Here is an 18,422-nt window from a genome sequence, read left to right as displayed (position 1 = left end):
GCTGATACTGCAGCATTAAGACTTAAAATTCCAGCCTGCTACCAGAGAGCTGCTGGTCTGACATGCTACAGTGGAGATTTTATTATTAGGTTGAAATACTCCTCTAGTAAAGGAGAGAGTGGAAATTGGTTTATTTCCAACAGGAATTAGGTTAGTGTTCATATGCTAAGCGTTCCACTGGTAGCAGCTCTTCCCAGAACAAATGTTCATCATTGATGGCAGCAGGTATGCCTAAGGAGAATTAGGAATATACATAATCCCTTTTTTTCTCTGCTCTCCTGCTCCCTCCTCCCCCTGATTTTGGTTACGTTATATGTCACTGCATTTTATAACAACCCGCAGTCATCAGTCTTGTTTGTGATCACCACAACCTCAGAAGCTGAGCAGAGCCAAAGTGGATGGGGAACATTTAACGAAACACCGAAGGCTGCAAAGAGAGGTGGCAGCAGTTTGCCAGGCAGGACCGCCAGTAGGTTGGAGAGGACTGTCATCCCTCAACTACTGCGTTATGTTGCAGTGAACTGTTCCTGTCTGGGATTTACTCCCCAGGTGAGCGTGCTTGAACAGCAAGGAAGAGGCTTGCTCCCTTCCTTACCTATACCCTAATTACTTAGGAAAGGAGTTGATCCTGTAGAAAACGTTGTTTAGTTGTAGGACTTGTAACTTACTTTATTGCTGTCCCTTGTGGAGTGGCACTGTATGTGCCTGTCCACTCTTGCACACTCTGTGTGACAGGTATGGTTTTTAAAGTGAGCAAGAGATCTCACTAACTGCCTTTTTCCTAGCTTAGCGTTCAGAATGCCTGCTCTAATCTGAGTCACCACAAAATAAAGTTGCAAGTCTGAATCTCGTGTTAAGATACTTCTCTAGCTCAATTTGTTGTACCTGTGTCCAGATCACAGTGTATGGCTTTTTAGAAAACTTTACCCGATGGGGTAAATTTCTCCTCGTTTCCCAAGCAAGAGTTGGCCTAAAGCACTGGACACATACTGGGGTTTTCTCTCCCAGGTATAATGCCATAATGCCATAAACAAGTAATTACTAATCCAGTAAACTATTAAAAGTCGATAATGGTGAGGAATAGAGAGAAGACTGGCTTTCTGACAAGCTGGTTTACCTTAATTAAACTGGTGAGTGATTAATATGGACAGCTGATCTTGTGGCTTTAATTAGATGCATTTAGAGTTTTGTGTGAATAAGAGATGTCTCGAACCATCCCACAGGTTAATGGCAATACAATACTCTTATCACAGGCATGTATCTTTCAAATGGCTGGGTAGATGGTTAATAACACGTTTTAAAGCTTGATTTGAAACTTCTCTTAATGGGTTATTAGAAAATACGCAAGTCAATGCCTATTTTATACAAAACCGAATTTTAATAAAATGTTTTTTAAAAAGGCACTGTCCAGTGATATCATCTTGCAGTTTAGGTTATTACATTATATAGATTGTAGAAAATTAAATTTTAAAAAAGTGTTTCAAGGGGATTTAAAAATAATATTTGAGCTGCAGTCTAAAGTTTCTCTGGTGTTGCTAGAAATCCAAATGGTGTTACAGTAGTACTCTGTGGAAGCTTGAAAGAAGAAAAGAAACAGCTTGTTTCTACATTGGGACAGAATGCATGCTGAATGAATCCTGGTCTAGCAGCAACCTTTTTGTAATTTATGCTGTTTTAAATAATTGTATGCTGTATAAATATGAAAAAGACGGGAAAAGTCATGTGATTTACCATGTCTCTGCAAAGACTAAAGGAGAAAAAAATTAAATTAGAAAGTATTGAAATTACATTGATAAAATGCAGCTTTGTCAACTTTCTGTTCAGGATTGACTTTGCATTTTCACCAGGAAAGAGGAAAAGCATTTGGTGTTTGCAGTCTTACTTTACTTGGACTTGACAAGTTGTACTTTAGCTTCTCTCCTTTTGTTTCCTATGGTGATTTTGTTAAAAAATAACTGCTTTTTAAACTGTTAAAAGATAACTTAACAATAACACGTTTTCAATGTGACATATCATGTTGCAGCTCTGTGAGGCAGGATGAAGGTAATTTGCCTGAGCTTTTGAAAGGATTCTGTATTAAAAGATAGCAGAGCGCCGTTAGTAGACCTTCACACCCCAATAATTGTTTGTTTACTGTGTCTCATAACAAATACACATTTAGCTAGAAAAGGCCACATAAGCAATTTGCAAATATTTTAGAGTTCCTCACTAATAAATGGATTATTTTTTTAGCCAAGGAGTGTCAGAGTAGTCTAGTAAAGGTAAGCAGCTGCTGGTAAACCTGAAGTCTGGGTTTCTCCCATTTTTCTCATTTTTCAGAATCCACAGATAGTCAAATCTTCTTCTGTTCCTGTTGCTTTCAGCAAATGACTAGATGGCAGAAGCGGTACGAGGTTCTGCACAGTTGTTTTAAGACGAACATTGTCGGCCCCTTGTTTGGTATTATTTCTGGCACAGGGAGACCAAGAGGACTGGTTTGACTTTCCCGTACAGCGGCCAGCACGATGGCCGGGCTGAGGCTGCCTCTCACCTCTTCGCATACCTGACTCGGTGAATTCAAAGGCAGCAGCGGCACTTGAGTTAGGTGGCTTTGATGTGCTGTAGCAGAAATGACCCGTGCCTTTGCTGTCTTTTCTGAAGATTTTAATAACATCAGAGTAAAAGTGTTCCTTTTGTTCCGATTATATTTCTAAGCTTTGTAAACTCAACTGTTTCCTGTGATATACTATAGATCAACTTTTGCAAGGTATTAATTTGAATTGATCTGTGGGGTCTCAGAAAAGTGAGCCTTTTGTCACGAGGCTTATTTCAGCTATACTTAGCTCTTTGTCTCAACTGGAAATTCTTAGGGGTCTGCAAATCAGAAAGGTCAGCAAGTGTAGTATTAGAAACACTGATAGATAGTGCATGAAAATGAGACCTAACCTCTAAAATGAAAATTGACCTCTAAAATGAGAAATGAATCTCTATTACCCTTGAACAACACCCTGATGGCATTTCTAAATCCCTCTAATTTTGTACAATGTACTTCGTGGGCATCTCTTTAACTAGTGTAGAGAGGGAGTCCTTTTAAGGTGAATTCTTTAGAAGGCACACATCATTGACTCCAGCTTCGGTGTCAGCAAAGGTAGGTGAATACTAACCGCTTTTGAAGCTCTTGCCTTCGGACCTGTTCTGCGGGAGCGCTGCCTTGCTCTTGGCTAGCAGTTGGAGATTTTAAGCTCTCTCACGTGCTCAGGACGCAGGAGGCAGAGTCAGTTCCCGTCTGGTCCGCAAACACGGCTTGTGGGCCTTGGCAAACCACGCGACTTCTGCGTGGTCTTCTTTACTCGTGTGGTTGGTAGTCCCTGGTTTTGACTAGGGAGTCTGGCTGGGTCGGTTCTAATAGCGAAGCTCTGTTGAGTTCAGAAACGCGCGCGCAGGAGCGCCCGTGGCAAGCATCGCTGCTTCGTTCCAAAGGCAAATAAAACTGACGTTAGCAATTTTCTTCTGCTTGCTATTGCCCGTTGTCTGCTTTGCACGTAGTTTGTCCTCCTGGTTCCAGCTTTTGGTAGGAGCAGCTTGGAGTTGGTAGTTGAGCTGCAGGCTGCTGGACATGGTTGCACTTGGTTGCAGGTAGGCAGTTGTGTTTGCTTATGTGGGAGACTGAGCTTAGGTTTTTGAAGTTCAGGGAAGATGTGAAGAGGTGAAGGAAGGAAAGCAAAAAGGGATATGTTTCAAATCAAAGCCTTTTGATGCTGAAATTGCCTAACTCAAACTCTGTCTTCACACATCAGGGCTTAATGCTGATAGTGATTTACTTACACTTCCTAGTTAATAATTAGACATCGGGAGACACCATATATCACTTCTAATGGAATATATGGGGTCTGATGAGAGTTTTCTGTTTTGACTAATAAATTTTAACCAGAATCACCAAGCTTAATGAAATATTACAGCTTCAGAAGTGTTTTAAGTCTTGTGCTGTGAAAACAGTGTTGCTTTATTCAGTAAATGAATTTATCATTCATTTTGTATCCTGAGCCCTAGCTGGCTCTGGAGCATGGGCTGAATGCAAGACTCTGAACTAGAAAGCGGAAAAACTAATCAAATCCTTAAAGACCAAAGGCAGCGAGGCAGGTCTAGACTGACTTTTTCAGTGGTAGCCTCTGGCTACATCCACTTTTATTTTAGTAACCATTGTTAGCATGATTTATAACTTTAGCTTTAAGACGTACACTATTTAGATGTAGTAAGATGCTTCGCAGCTTTTATTTCTATTTCCTAATTTCCCTCTTGCTCTGGCTTTTTTTTACTTCCCCCTCACCTTTGTCCCCCTCTCCTCTCCGCAGCAGTGTCCCCAGTCCTGCAGTTGACGCTGCATCGAAAGAACATTTCACTGTCAGCCCCAAGGTCAACAAAACCGTCTCTGCCTCAACTAATGGCTGATCGGCTGGTGGCCTAGTTAGTGCAGAGGAGACGACTGTGTGCAAGGTTTAGTCTCCTACTGCTGCGCAAAGCTTTTCCCTGCTAATTCTGTACACAGAGGAGAGGATATGCCCCCCAGCAAATAATGGGATCCCTGCTGTCGCCCTGCTAAGTGGCACGCGGTTCGGCTCCTTGCCCTTCACAGCCGTCACGGGAAACGCTGCCTTGCCAAAAGGAGAGTGATCCTTTCCGAGAAGATCCTGCCCACTTCCCAGGTGCAGCATTAGGAACCTGCCCCCAAAATGCATCTCGTTCTAACCAGTGCGGACATAGGTGTAAGATCTTGGTGGCAGTCCTGAGTCTACCAGTCTGTGGATTTGGTGGGCCATCAGGACGAGCAAGTCCTGCTGAAAAACGTCTTGCCGCTCGGTTCTCTAAGAGCGTAGGACGTCTGTGCGTTACCGTGTTTTGTGCCTTAGCCTCTGCCATTACTACTCAGCAGTTTTTCCTGTGCATCGTGCCAAAGAAGCAAGATAAGAGGAGACAGTAAACACACCTTATTGCTGGTGCAGGAAGAAACCACTAAACCCTTGCTGCACCATTTCTCGCTGCTGTTAAAACCCTCCCTCCCACCTTGCTTTTGACAGAATATTGACTAGAAACCAAGATCCCATTTCTGCTTAGCCTTAAGGGCAGCTGTTTACAGAGTAGCGGTGTTACATAGGTTTACTGTGTCGTATGTCTGTGTAACACTGGATTTGGATCTTGTATTTAGCTGCCAGAAGTGACTGTGATGAAGTGGGAGAGATAAACTGATAGATTGTGTGCCAGAAAGATGTTGGGAATCAATCAGATAAACAGGGCAGAGAAGTAGCTTGCTGTTTTCTTGTGATAATAAACCAGCGGCCTCTCGTCCTGGAATTTTTAAATGTAATTGCTGCAGTAATAATCTCCAAAACTAAGCAAATAGAAAAAAAGTCATGGCAGGTTTTTAATTATGCTTGAATTGCTCTTTTTTTGTTTTTGTAATATGATGTATGCCTTGAAGGAGAGAAAAGATGTACACAGGTATAAATATTATCTCTGTTGCTTGAGTGTCTCTCATTTGAAAATAAAAAAGGGTTGTAAAATGATACCCATCTACCTTTATGGCATTTTTCTTTTCTGGGGTGCATGCCTTTTCCCTCCCTCCCTCCAGTAGTGTACTTAAGCGATCAGAAACTATGGGGGTCAGCAAGTTTCTCGCGTAGCACTGTGCCCGGGACAGCTTTTGGTGTGAGCTGCGCTCGGTGGGGCAGCGTCGGTGCCTGGGAAGCTGTTCGAGGGCAGGCTGCTCTGAGCACAGTGGTAGTCACCAGCTAAGCTGTGCTCAGAAATGCCGTCGTCTCACGTGAGCTGGTATTTCCTTCTCCACATCACTGGCGGCGGGGCAGGATGTGGAGCTTCTTTCTTGTCCTCTTGCCTTGTCTGTGCGTGCTGTCTTGGGCCAGGTGAAGACTATAGCCAGGACCGTGGCTGCTCCCCAAGCCCTGCTTTCCATGACTGTTACTGTACCTGGAATGACCATTGCAGTCCAGCTCTCCTACTTGAGCAAAAGTATAGGGTGGAGGAAAAGCATCTTTCATCCTTTCTTCTCTAGCATCTTTGTGGAATTGCCTGGACTCTCTGATTTCCAGGTGGGTCTGTTTTGGGTGCTTGCTGAGCTGAGGCAGTAATTTCCCTAGGCATTGAAATGTCGGCATCTAGAAAGCAGTCCGTGCCCCTCAGTTTTGGAGGGTTTATTTCTGTTCTTTGTGTTAATACGTTGGCTAATACCCAAGGCACGGCACGTACAATTTACAGTGAGTGGTGATAAACATATAGCACCGGTCAAGTATCCGAAAAGGCTGTTCACAATATTCTTTGGCTGCAGGAAGCAAAAAGGACAAAACCCAACCCTCAGGACATGAAGAGAAATAGAAAAGCCTGCTTGAGCATTCCTGCTCTAGCTATAAAAATTATTTTGCTGTGCTGTTCCTCAGAGCAAGCGTTACTGCCCAGCAACGCTTGACTTCTGTTTGGTGAAGTGTTTCAGTTCTCCCCTGCCCTCCCCACTCGAAGTGTGGGGCAGGACCTGTGGGGCAGAGGTGTTACTGCAGATCTGCCTGCATTACATCTCTTGCCCGTGGGAGTTGTGTACACAACAGCCTGTGAACCTTCAGGTCTTTTTTATCCTTCCGAAGCCCAAGGAACAGTACCAGCCTCTGAAATATAAGCCGAGGCTCAGCTGCTCACATCCCCTCGGGCTTGTCACGTATTCGCCCGCTGTGGGATTGTACGGTACGCTTTGCTCTGGGCTCCTGGGACGAGCAGTTACCGAACGGTTCGCCCATCTGACAATCCCAGAAGAGGCTTTGCAGTGCCCCCAGGGATTCCAGTTGCCATTGCTTAGACTTAAGATTGTTAGTTTGCTTTGCCCATGTGGGGCTTCTTGTGCTTGGACCACGGTGCTGCTGAACTGTGCCCCTCCGGCTCCACATAACCTTTGAGATTCTCTTCAGATGAATGGCATGACGCTACATGTCACCTAAATAAACCATGATGCGTTGGAGGGAAGACTATACTACTCCTAGATCCATCTGAAATTATATACCGAAACTCTTTGTAGTGGCCTTCAGTGCTATGCTCCAGTCACATATTCTGTGGGGACCTTTTTGGAAGAGGGGGATGATCTACAGTTACTTAGACTTTTAGCATAGCCGTCAGCTTTTTCCCTTGGAAAACTCTCTCATGCAGAGGAAGTGTTAAAAAGCCTTGGTTCTGGGCTTGGGATTTTACCAGGAGTTTCAAGAAATGAGGCATACAGGTTCCCTTGGGAACTTGGCAGCTAATTTTGTAAGTCATCTGAGAAACCTGTGAGCGTGTTTGCATTAACTTGTCTTTACTGTGCTTTTAAATGGGATTGTTGTCTTTCTTCTAGCTCCTTCGAGAACTTATAGAGCGTAAAACCACTTCATTGGACCCCAATGACCAGGTAGCAATGGGCAGGTAAGTAGGAAGTTGTCTGTAACATGACTAGTTTCACCCCAGCACTGTATTCCGGTCCAGAAGTTCAAAACTACTTGTGAGCTTCCAGTCCAGTTCATTGTAGAGGGCAAAATTTTGAACTACTCTGGAGAAATCATCTGGGTGTAAGAAATTACATAACAAATTATTAAAACAGTATGACAGTAGTCAAGAAAGTCATCCTTCTAACATACTCCTTAGTTATGGATCACACTGTCTGACTCCGAGTTCGCCAGCCTTTGAGCTGTGCCCTGGTTTGTCTGCGATCCCCTGAAGATACTTTCCTTTTAAAGGCTTGTTCCAGACTTTGGGTATTTCTGTCTCTCAGTGATTCAGGCAGCACGAAGGGAGTGCATGGAGGGGTGTCTTAAGTGACCCTAGCGAGGGAGAGCTAGACAAAGTGACTGCCAGCTGCTGAAATTTGACTTTTTCTCATTACGAGCTCTTATTTGTCATTGTTTTAGAGGAGCAAACCTTCTGTCCTGAGATCTGTTAAAGCAATTCCTGTGTATGCTTTCTCCGTGCTGTAAGAAAAGATACTATACAATTAGAACAGTATCGGGGAATGTTTCCTACATGCAGGAGTAAAATATAATTCCATGCAGGGAAGCTCTTATTTCTTTGTTTAATTCTACAGTTAGAAAATAAAGAATCTTCCAAATACCACTTAGTGAACTGTGTACATTTAAGTAGCCATGGGCTATAATTTAGAAAAGTGTATAAGCAGAGGAAGACTGAAAATGCTGGAGCAGGGCTCTCCACTGAAAAAGTGCTATGGGGCTATGTGTATGGGGAGGTGGAGAAAATGCATTAGGAAATTTTGTGATGGTGAAATAACTTTTATCCTTGTAAAATATTACCCAAATTTTAGTGCAATGTGTCAAATTTATTTTGTGTATGTCTGGAATATTATGGAAAGCTATTCACTATAATTTAACATGATATAGACAAAATTACATTTAAGTGGTGATTACATTGTACATTTATCTGACTTTACAATAAAATAGATTACAGTAATTAAGATTATATTAAGATTGCAGTAATTGGATTTTGCTAGATTTTTTTCCCTGATGTCAAGTTTTCATTGTATAAATCAGGTAAGATGACGCTCGTTTTCATAAAAAAATATTTATAACTAGTAGAAGTTTTTCCCTGCTGAAAACTTCTTTGACTTGATGAAGTTCTGTTTGAGAAGTTGAGCCTTCCCTTCTAAATACAGTCAGGGATCAGGCAGCACTTTCTGAAAGTGTTTATTGCTTTTCTTTCTTCTGTTTTGTTTAGTAATAGTTGGAGCATTATATAGGGCTTCTTGCTAGATTTGCCAGGTTTAAGTCAGAGATGGTGAGGAGAAGTACTTGCTTATAATTTTCAATATACCTTGCAAAACTGAGGGAGGAAATAAATTCAGAGCATCTACTGCATCATGGTAATTCTGTTCATGAAGTTAGCATAACCTATCTCACTTAAAGAATCAGTTTAGGATGTGGCAGACCATCTGTTCCGTTATGGGCTTTCTATATGCAAAACAGAAGTTATTCTAGTAATCAAGGCTGAAACAAAAAAGCAGTACCTGTAAAGACATTTTTTACAGATTTTAGCATTTATATTTGGTACAGATTTTCTTTTTAATTCTAAGGATTCTTTAAAAAATTTAGTAATCAAGAAAGAACAAAAAATGGAGCCAAGCTTGCGGCTTCCCTGCAGGTAGAATATTCTCACTGAACAGTGACTGTCTCATCGGGATCAGCAGGTCTGGTCTGCGCGTCCCATTATGGCTGGAGTCAGGAGAACAGCTTTTTGTTTAAATGCCATGCCTGTGGAGTGAAGCAGTACCACGGGCACCTGAAGTTTCATACTTGTTTTTCTGAGGTTCTGATCTCCTTCTCTTGTGTAAATGCAATAGGTAGAAGGGCTGGGAAGAGCCTCAGACCCCAGTGTACCTAATACTCATTTTCCCAGTGGCTCTAAACATTGTGTAACTGTTGTTTTGCATTCCTCAGGCAATGGCTGGCCATCCAGAAGTTACGAAGCAAAATAAAGAAGAAAGTGGACAGAAAGGCCAGTAAAGGAAGGAGAATCCGGTGGGTGACAGCTTCTGCAAGAAGTTCTGATTTTGCCAAATAAATTCTGACTGGACTAGGTTGGCTCTGGGGTGCATTGGTAGGCTTATTCATGCCTTTTAGGGCAAGATGTCTTGCTCTGGGGCATCCACAGGGGAATCTTAATGTTCTCTGAGCCTAGAATAAGAGCTTGGCTGGATGCAGCCTGTGAGCATTGCCCAGATCAGTCTTGGCAAGAGTGTTCATTGGTCTCAGAAAACACTGGAGAGAGGTGTTCAAATGTTCCTAAGCGATTTGGGGCCGTAATTTCCAGTGAAAGCCAATAAACATCTCTTGTGCAATATATATTTAGCTGACTAAAACGTGAATAGCAGCTCTAGGGGAAGATGTGTAGAAAAGCCTCAGTGAGGTAGATGTCTGCTTCCCACTGACTGTCAATTGGAATTTGGTGTCTAATCTCTCTTTATTTTTATAAGTCCCATCGCAGCATTCTTTAGCCTCAAAGCATTTCACATCCTGACTCCTGGATCGCTAATTTGGGTTGATCTCTCCGGTTGTGTTTCTAGTGGAAGAATCTCCCATGCGGTGGGGTAGAAAGGGAAGCAGTCTGGAGAGGATAGGATTTTTTTTTCCCCCTTTGCGGAGCATATATATTAGTCTCCCTGAGTTTAGCATGACTGCATGATTTGTAGTGGAGGAGGTGTTTGTGGCAGGGAGGCATGCTGAAAAGCTGCACCGCTTCCTGAAAAATCCGCAACATTAACCATCCTTTTGTGAGTAAACTATAAATCGTGAGTTTAGATGGCATCTGATAGAAAGTCAGTGGAGTCAGTCTGGGTCAGGCCTGGCATAGCAATTTTTAAGATAGATGTCATAAGATAATTTATTAAAAGAGGGAAGAGCTACTTTGTTGGCCTGAAAAGCCTATAATTATTGACTATCAATATTCTTTTCTGTCAGCATCACACATAATTGGATATATTCATGATTCAGTCAAAACTACTGACAACATCACACAACTGAGTCAGACTCGTAAACCTCCAGGAATAATGGGGAAGTCTCTCATTGTGTGCAATCTGTGCGCTTCAGCATTCCTGAGAGATCAGCTATCTCGCCAAGTCAATTGCCTCTTAGATCTTAGGTGCCTTTTTTTTCTTCTTTAAATAAAAGTTGTACTGACCCTGCAGGGAAAATATCAATAAGAGAAAAAAGTGTCATTGTCTGTGTTTAGGATTAACATGCAGTTAAGCTCCAGCATCTTTTCAGAATAGTCCAGTAGAGTCCAAATGGGTGTTTTTAAATAGTCGGTTCTTCCACTGAGAGACTCAGTGTCACCACAGGCAGATCACTTATCCTCTGTTCTTCTTTTTCCTTCTCTAAAATGGGGGCAGCAGTACTTAGATTTGTTTTCCTGAAGGACTTTGAGATCCTGGAAAGCAAAGTATCACATACTAAGTTTCATCTGTCTCTGTAATTCTACCTTTTTAGCAATCCTTTAGCAAACCTTCAATGTTACAGCACATTGGGATGAAACGTGCTAGTTTATTGTAGGGTCTGAGGGTCTCCAAGTGCTTTCAAAAGCAGCCGATCTTGCGCTTGACATGAGTACCTGTCCCCTTCATAGACAGGGAAATTGGGGCACTAAGAGGGGAAATGAGCTCATCCTAAAACTCCACAGTCAAGCTTAAGAAACCTGGTGCCTAGAACTCCGCTATCCCTCACTAGGACATGCCTTTTCTTGAGGTAGATACGGAGGAGTGATGTGTGCACACCTATTTGTCATGTCAGTGATTTCTGGTCCTGTGCTGCATGGGATGTCTTTCTGTGAATGAAATTAAGTATTTTCTATCTGCTAGACTGGTATTTTTAAAGTCCTGATTTAAAAAAAATGTGACAATAATTAGTTCTGGACAAACAACTCGTGTCAGAGAATTTATCAGAATTGCTAAGTCCCCTTGCCACTACTCAGGCTGTCCCTGTATAAGCTTTGATCTATATGAATCCATCAATTGTTAATGTCTCATAAGCGAACTATTTCATAGTGCAGCCTATTGACCTGTTGTTTGCTGCAGTACTAGCCCTGCATGGCTATGTCTGTTCCCTGACTCGACCATTACAGCGTTAGACCAGGGCAGTTGCTTCCATTACGAGTGAGAAAGACTTGATTGTGCGGAGAAGCCCTTGTGTAAGGGTGAGTGTGTGCTGTGCCTGAAGAGCCATTCTGAAATAGTCTTGTGAGCTAAAAATCCCCTCGAGGGAATGTTCCTGCATAAGCAAACAAAAGGGAGTGCAGAGGTGACAGAGTGGAAAGGTGATTCTGGGCAAATGCTTGTGAATCCTTTTGCCTGCTATTTGTCAAGCTCTAAAAATAGCAGCAGCTTGGTCAGATAAAACATTTCAGACTTGGGTCGGCAGCATGGTAGTGTACACCAAAAGCCATTGGTTTGGAATCCCCTGCCCTTAGACACTAGGGTTTAAAGCCACCTTCCCATTCTGAGTTTTTCAGTACTCTGTTAAATTTTATGTCAGGTCCTTGAATATAACTCATGAAATCTACCAGAAGTTCCTAGCCCAGTGTGGAAAGCGGGAAGGGGTTCCCATACCTGGAGGTGCAGCACAGCTTGCAGAAATATTTTGGTGGATCAGAAGCTGAGACAGATGCAGCACTGTATCACCTTGGATATGCCCCACCTCTTTGCACAGGTCTTTTTCCTGTCTTCTTTGCTTGTTTTTACATGCTTCATTTGTAAGGTATTCAGGGTAAGACTTTCCAGCTATGGGTATGGCTATCAGAGTGGGATTTTGATATCCTTTAGGGCCCTAGATACCACAGAGCAAGGAAAAAGTGATAGCAGATGGATGCTTGGAAGGTCTGATGCTCTGAGGCTTCTGCTGCCTGCAGTGGGCTCTTTGGGCACAAATTCCAGAAGGTGATTAAGATGCCAGCTGAATGGAAGGCTGAAAACGAGTTCTTCTTGCTCTGACTTTTCAGTGTTGTCTGTCTGGGAGTCTGATTAGGTACTCTGCACACAATTAATGGATGCTTTATGTCCTCTTTCTAGCTGTGATAAAAAAGGATTGGCTTGCTATTCAGTTCAGTGTATCATCTGATTATTCTTGTGTCCGTGTTATAAGAAAGGAGGAGGAGGGAAGGGAAGGGGAATTGCCAGCTACAACTAGTGACTCATTAGATATCAGCCACCAGGAAAGCCAGCGGTTTGCATTTCAGGGGCTGGTATGTTTCTATTCAAGCAGCCACATTTCCTTTTCATTAATAGTTACTAATGTGCTGCCTGCTTATTTCCTGCACTCTTCAGGTATCATGTCCATAGCAAGCTGGTGAGCTTCATGGCACCTATTGACCACTGTACAATGAATGATGATGCCAGGTGAGTAATAGATTAATTATGTTTCTCAAATGGCTTCATGACAGCATGATATTGACCTGTTCTTCAGTCTGTCGCCCCCTCCATTTCTTCTTATCAGTTAACCATTTGTCACTGGCATCATAGCCTGGGTGTCTTGGTCACATCTGTCCAGGCAGTCTGGCTGAGCTTTCACCCTGTAATTACTGTGACACCAAACAAGAAATTTTCATAAATCTCGGTACCTACATTTTGATTCCTGCTTTAAAACTCCTCCAATTTTGAAATCTTCTAGTTTTATGGAATTATTTTGGAAATAGACAACTTCTATTATCTGGTGTCTTCAGGTATAATAGAAACTTACAAAGAACTTGTCTTTTAACAGAAGTGGCAACTGTTTTAAATTCTGTTTAGTATGCATTTTCTTAGATCGGTTAATAACTGGAATGGTTCAGTCAAGGTTCACTCAAGACCTAAATGTTGCTTGTGTTTATGTCTATTTAAAGAGTGAAGAATTTTATTGGAAGACTATAATGTTTTAACGTGCTAATTAGTAAAGAAAATATCAGTGAAGTTTTGTGCATAGCTACTAGATAGTTTTTCTACATGTACACCCATATTTCTTAAGTATTACATTTTTAAACTAAGTCTGGAAATGCTGAGCTTTTTGTGGGAAGGAGGTGGAATAATTTTTCCAGTGAATGGATGTAGAAGGCTTGAGAAACATCTTCCCCCTGGGTTGTAGAACATGTTTGTGCTTTGTGAGAGAGAGATGTCATTTTTCTGTTTGCAAAATGGAAACCAAATACCTGCTGTTCTTAGACTGTTGCCTTTTGGGATATTGCACAGGCTTCTGGATGAGAGCTCTCCAGTAAGCTGGCACTAAGATGTTTTGTGTCCATAATAAGACCTGTGCTGTTTCATCATGCATCTTTCTCCTACGTTCTTTACTCTTTCTTTTTTTCTTTTTCTTCAAGTGAGAAAACTGCTCTGATTTCTGAATATTGTCTAGATCCTCTCACCACAGAAATAAATGTGTTGGATGTGTAGGGTGAAAGCTATGCCTCCAGCCATATAAGGGGTGGTCAGTTCTGCCACCCCCTTAACCTGGATCATAGGAAGAGAGGGACAGAAGTGGCTTGGGCACTGTGAGATTAGACACAGATACTTTTGTCTGTTTGGAAAATGGGGTGCATTTTTTTTTTTCTTTTCTGTTATGTAGGGCCTGAGTGAGCAGCTATCAGTGCTTCCCAGCTGGCAAGGACCTCCTTACCTGTATGGAATTGGTGTCTTTGCTGTTTTGGATAGCCCCAAATAAAACATGGGGCAGGATAGAGACCTTCCTTAGTGGAGTCATACCATCCTGTAGAAATGGTTCTAGGATGTGCTGCTCGTTCCCCCCATTTTTTGTCTGGGGGTAATTAGCAGGTGGCATATGTGTGTATAGGAAGAACCAATTCATACCATATTCATTAATAATATGCATGACTCTAATATTTCTCTTAGTATTATGTCCAGTTGACTGGTTACTACTTATGCTTTGAGAATTTCAAATGAGGTTAGAGTGTCTGTCATTTTTTGCGTATACTACCTACTGCACTGTCCTACAGGTTAGGCAGGCATACAGACCCCTGCTCTGTCCTCAGAATGAAGGCAGGCTTAGCTTGCACGGGCTGTGCGTGGGCGGGAGGAAGGTGGAAAAAAAAGAAAGTGAGACCGATCCTAATAATCTAGGAGTTACCATACTATGTTTGCCGTCCCCCGAGGTGACATTGCTTCCTCCTTCGCAGTCCACCGCACTCACTCGTGTTCCAAAAGTTGCCTAGAAAATGCATTCTGTAAGCCAAAATCCTCCAGCAAGTCGATCCAAACGTGGAGTGCATTGAAACAGCTGGGACGGTGGAGTCGTTCTGCACAATGGCCTTCTTGGGCCTCAGCTACACTTCGTCTGGCTGCCATCTTCATAACCCTTATTCCCCTCGCTTCTCAGGAGGCACCTTGAGTCCACCACAAACTGCACGGGGTCTGGCTGACCCTCAGAAGCTATTACAGCTAATAGGATGCTATCTACGTTACGCTGTGTCGACATAGTTATCATTGTGGTAGGGACAGAGTGTTTGACATTTGGTTTACTGAAAATGTCTCCTGGGGGTTTTCTCCACATTGAGCGGGTTATTACATCGCTTGCATGTTTTACTGATTCTTTGGTGGCAGCAGTGTGGCAGCAGCTGCTGCTGCTTATTGTCTGACTGCGGGAACTTATTTCTTACATTAAGTTTATTAGTCACTTTGGAGGCCCGCCATACTTTCTGTTAATGGCATTTTAGTCGCTTATCTCCTGATGTTGGTTTAGCCGTCTAGAGTGAGACTGTGGGTTGATGTGCTCGTGCACCAGCAAGTGTGCCCGAGGGGCGTATCGTGTGGGCAGCTGTATTCCGTTCTGCCAAGATGAGGCTTTCGAGCAAGCCCTGGACGTGGATGGGGCAATGCTGGAACCAGGCTGGGCCGGTTCTGTTCCTAGTTCTGCCAATGGCTTTGTGGATGACCTTGAGCAAGTCGCTCCGAGTTTCTGCGACTCTGATTCCCCTTCTGTGCAATGGCGGCCTGCTGTCAAGAAGTGCCTGTAAAAAACCGGTTTAGTAATAGTAGTAGTAGTAGTATTTCATTTTTTAACATGCGTAGGAAAGCTTTTGTTTCAGACAAGAGACAGACACACAAGTAGAAGCCTAAGCTTTCCTCACTGTTTGCCAAAATGCCTGCCGGTTACCTGTAACACAAAGAATATACCTTACCTTTGCCTACTGCAGGCATTACAGTCTTCCTTAAGCAGTTTCTCTGCAGCTTCCTCCCCACGGGATGTGCTTTGGCATTGTTTAGTCCTAACGTTGAGCTTGAATTTCCCTCTGCTGTCATCTAAGCCCATTATTTCTTCTCCTGTTCAACGTGGGCTTTAGGAACAGATTCTTGCTTCCCGTTTGCAGCGGCCCTGGCACACTTGGGTGGGCGTTCTTGCTTTGCGCACTGAAAACCTGGGTGTTACTTAGCTTTGCTTCCTTCCTTTCCTCCCAACTTTACACCATTTGTGTTTGCATCCAGACATACAACACATTCACAATACTGGAGTGGCCAGTGTCTGAAGATTAGGCCTCTTTAGGTGTTTTGGTTCAACTCTCCCAAAATTAAGATACCTGCTGCTATCAGTCATTTTTTTGAAAATCATAGCCACTCTCTAGGGTTCATTTCACATCCATGTTTAAAATGCCTCTGCACTTGCCATGGGCCATAATACCTCTCTAGCAGCACACAGCCGTACCAGAGAAGGCAAGAAGAATTCAGCATCTGCTTTAAACTGCAGGTGAATTAAAAAGAAAGGGCCAGGCCTGTACGCATGAGAGGGAAGCAGTAATGATAACAGCTCTCCATTGTGACAGAAGGTAATTTTATTGTTTGCAAGTGTGAATTACTAGACTGAAAATGCAAGTATACACTTCACAGTGATGTGATCATGCTCAGAGCCTTTTTTTTTTTTCTGGTCAGGCACTTAGAAGGCACGACCCCAAAATAAATACACATCTGAACAACGGGGCGCTCTGTGTTGTAGTGTGAGAAATTTTAAAGTGTCAGTGAGCTGTATATAAAAAAGGGTTGTAGAAACAGAGCTGGCAGAACTTTCCCCTTACTTTCTACCAGTGCCTACAGCGGCAGGTAGATACCTGGAAAATGCCAGTAAATAAATATGTATGTGCAGATTTGGATGGGCAGAAGCCTGGGGGGATGGCATAGCGTCCGAGGGGTGCGTATAGTGGTGTAGTTCTGGTTCTTCCTTGGCTGTGCAAAGTCCTCACTCCCCGTGATGAACTGCACAAGCCATTTAACAGAGGGGAGTTGTCCATGACTGTTGTCTTGCTTTGCTTGCTCTAAGTGCTTCTGAAGGCAAAAGTTTGCGTATCACTGTAATACCTTGCTGTTTTCTGTATATTTAATTAGCTAATGCAGCCTAGAAATGCATTTGGGGCCTGATTCTCCTGTACGTTTAAGCCATTTTACACTACTCTGGCTGTGCAGAGAGACCTTAAAATAGAGCAAGGCACTGCTAGCACTCACCTGAAGGTCCCTGTGTGGTGTTGTCATGGCTGTGGGATGCCCAGGACTTCTGGGAATGTGGCATGTCAGGTTTATCACTTGCCGCTGCCACTGGCTGGGGAAACAAAGAGCCAATTCGTGTGAGGAGAAGCAGCCTGAGCGCTACACAGAGAAAGGGATGAACAGTCACTCCACAATTGTTTTATGCCTGAATTTGAGCAAAGAAACGTACAAGTATAATAACTGCCTTTGTCAACATCACTGCCACTTTCTTTCTTATTCTTGCTGCTGGTTGGAATAATAGCATTCGTGCAGGCAATTAATCTTCCACTTGCCAGTTTTTCATGCACCCTACGCATGGGCATGGCTGTTTAACCTTGTGCTCACATATATTATGTTGTAATGTGTGGGACACTGGTGGCCTCGAGCCCTCCTCTGTTTTAACCCCTCTTTGGTAGTATTTTAAAACATACACTGGAAAGTGATTTTTATGGTTATCTTGGGGTATGTGTTTATAGACTTAAATACATTTATTGTACTCTTGGGCCAAGGCTTTTCTAATCGGTCCAAGGTCATTGCTATGTAAATGGGCCTGCCCTAAGACGAGGAACCTGAAGGCGAAAGCTTGAACGTGAGTGCGCTGTGATGGTTGTCCAGAGGAGAGGGTAGCTGTCTTGGGCAGGAATTTCCCAGGATTAGAACAGGGTTGATCTCTTTCTGGTTGTGATTTCACCTGCGTTTGAGGGTGGCATCATGTGGGTGCCACTTCTTGGACTTCCCTTGAAATAAGCTTTTCCCATCTTCATGACCTAGGGTACTTTGCCGATCCCATTGCTCCAGAATCCAACATAGTGTAATCTTGAACATAATCATCCTTCAGTACCACCACGTGCAACAGAGCTGGGAAGATGCCAGTCTTCTCTGGTTTACTCTTTGAGAAATGAGGCACGGAGAAATGATAGCCTGTATCTCCAAAGGCATTTGGGTCCAGAAATCCATGAGTCAAGAGCCTCAGTGACTTGCCAAAGGTGCCGCGCAGCAGGTCTGGGCTAGAGCTGTAGTTGACCCCAGATCTTCTGCGCGGTCACCTTCAGCTGGCCTAGCTCTGAACAGCCTCCTGGTTTTAGGAGATGCGCAGAAAGCTCCTGTGCTAGGTAGATGTATTTCTTTATGGACAAACTGAGGCTAAAGATTCCCACTGAAGGCCTGCAGGTCCATAGACAAGTGAGCGTATTTTCAGTACGTGCAGAGTTGCCGTATCTGTAGGAGTGGATCCTATAAACAGCCTAGTTGTGGCAAGGTCAGGTAAAGTCTGTGTACCTGGGAAGAGCTGCGTGTGGACTTCGGTTTTGTTATATCTCTCTGTCAGCTTTGATATATAGATCTTCAGGTCTCTGCACTGTACGCCTGTGTGTGGAACAGAAACTAGACACAGGCACTTAGAAAAAAGGTATAATATCAA

General features: G+C 43.2%; 1 protein-coding gene across 2 annotated transcripts in view; it reads left to right on the top strand.

Moving 5' to 3' along the window:
- The window catches only part of AATF (apoptosis antagonizing transcription factor), a 56,956-nt gene that overhangs the window by 27,204 nt on the left and 11,330 nt on the right, over nucleotides 1-18,422 (top strand). The window contains exons 9-11 of one of the 2 annotated variants that reach the window (XM_049802409.1): nucleotides 7,367-7,434; nucleotides 9,453-9,533; nucleotides 12,830-12,901. In XM_049802409.1, the coding sequence (XP_049658366.1) occupies nucleotides 7,367-7,434; nucleotides 9,453-9,533; nucleotides 12,830-12,901 (221 nt within the window). Of the gene's footprint in view, nucleotides 1-4,331; nucleotides 5,061-7,366; nucleotides 7,435-9,452; nucleotides 9,534-12,829; nucleotides 12,902-18,422 lie in introns of those variants that run through there. The other variant, XM_049802410.1, reaches the window with a different exon arrangement.

Source organism: Accipiter gentilis, chromosome 6, assembly GCF_929443795.1.
Source record: "Accipiter gentilis chromosome 6, bAccGen1.1, whole genome shotgun sequence".
Classification (NCBI taxonomy): Eukaryota; Metazoa; Chordata; class Aves; order Accipitriformes; family Accipitridae; genus Astur; species Astur gentilis.
The sequence above is the reverse complement of the archived record's forward strand: the minus strand, read 5'-3'. Positions and strand labels throughout refer to the sequence as shown.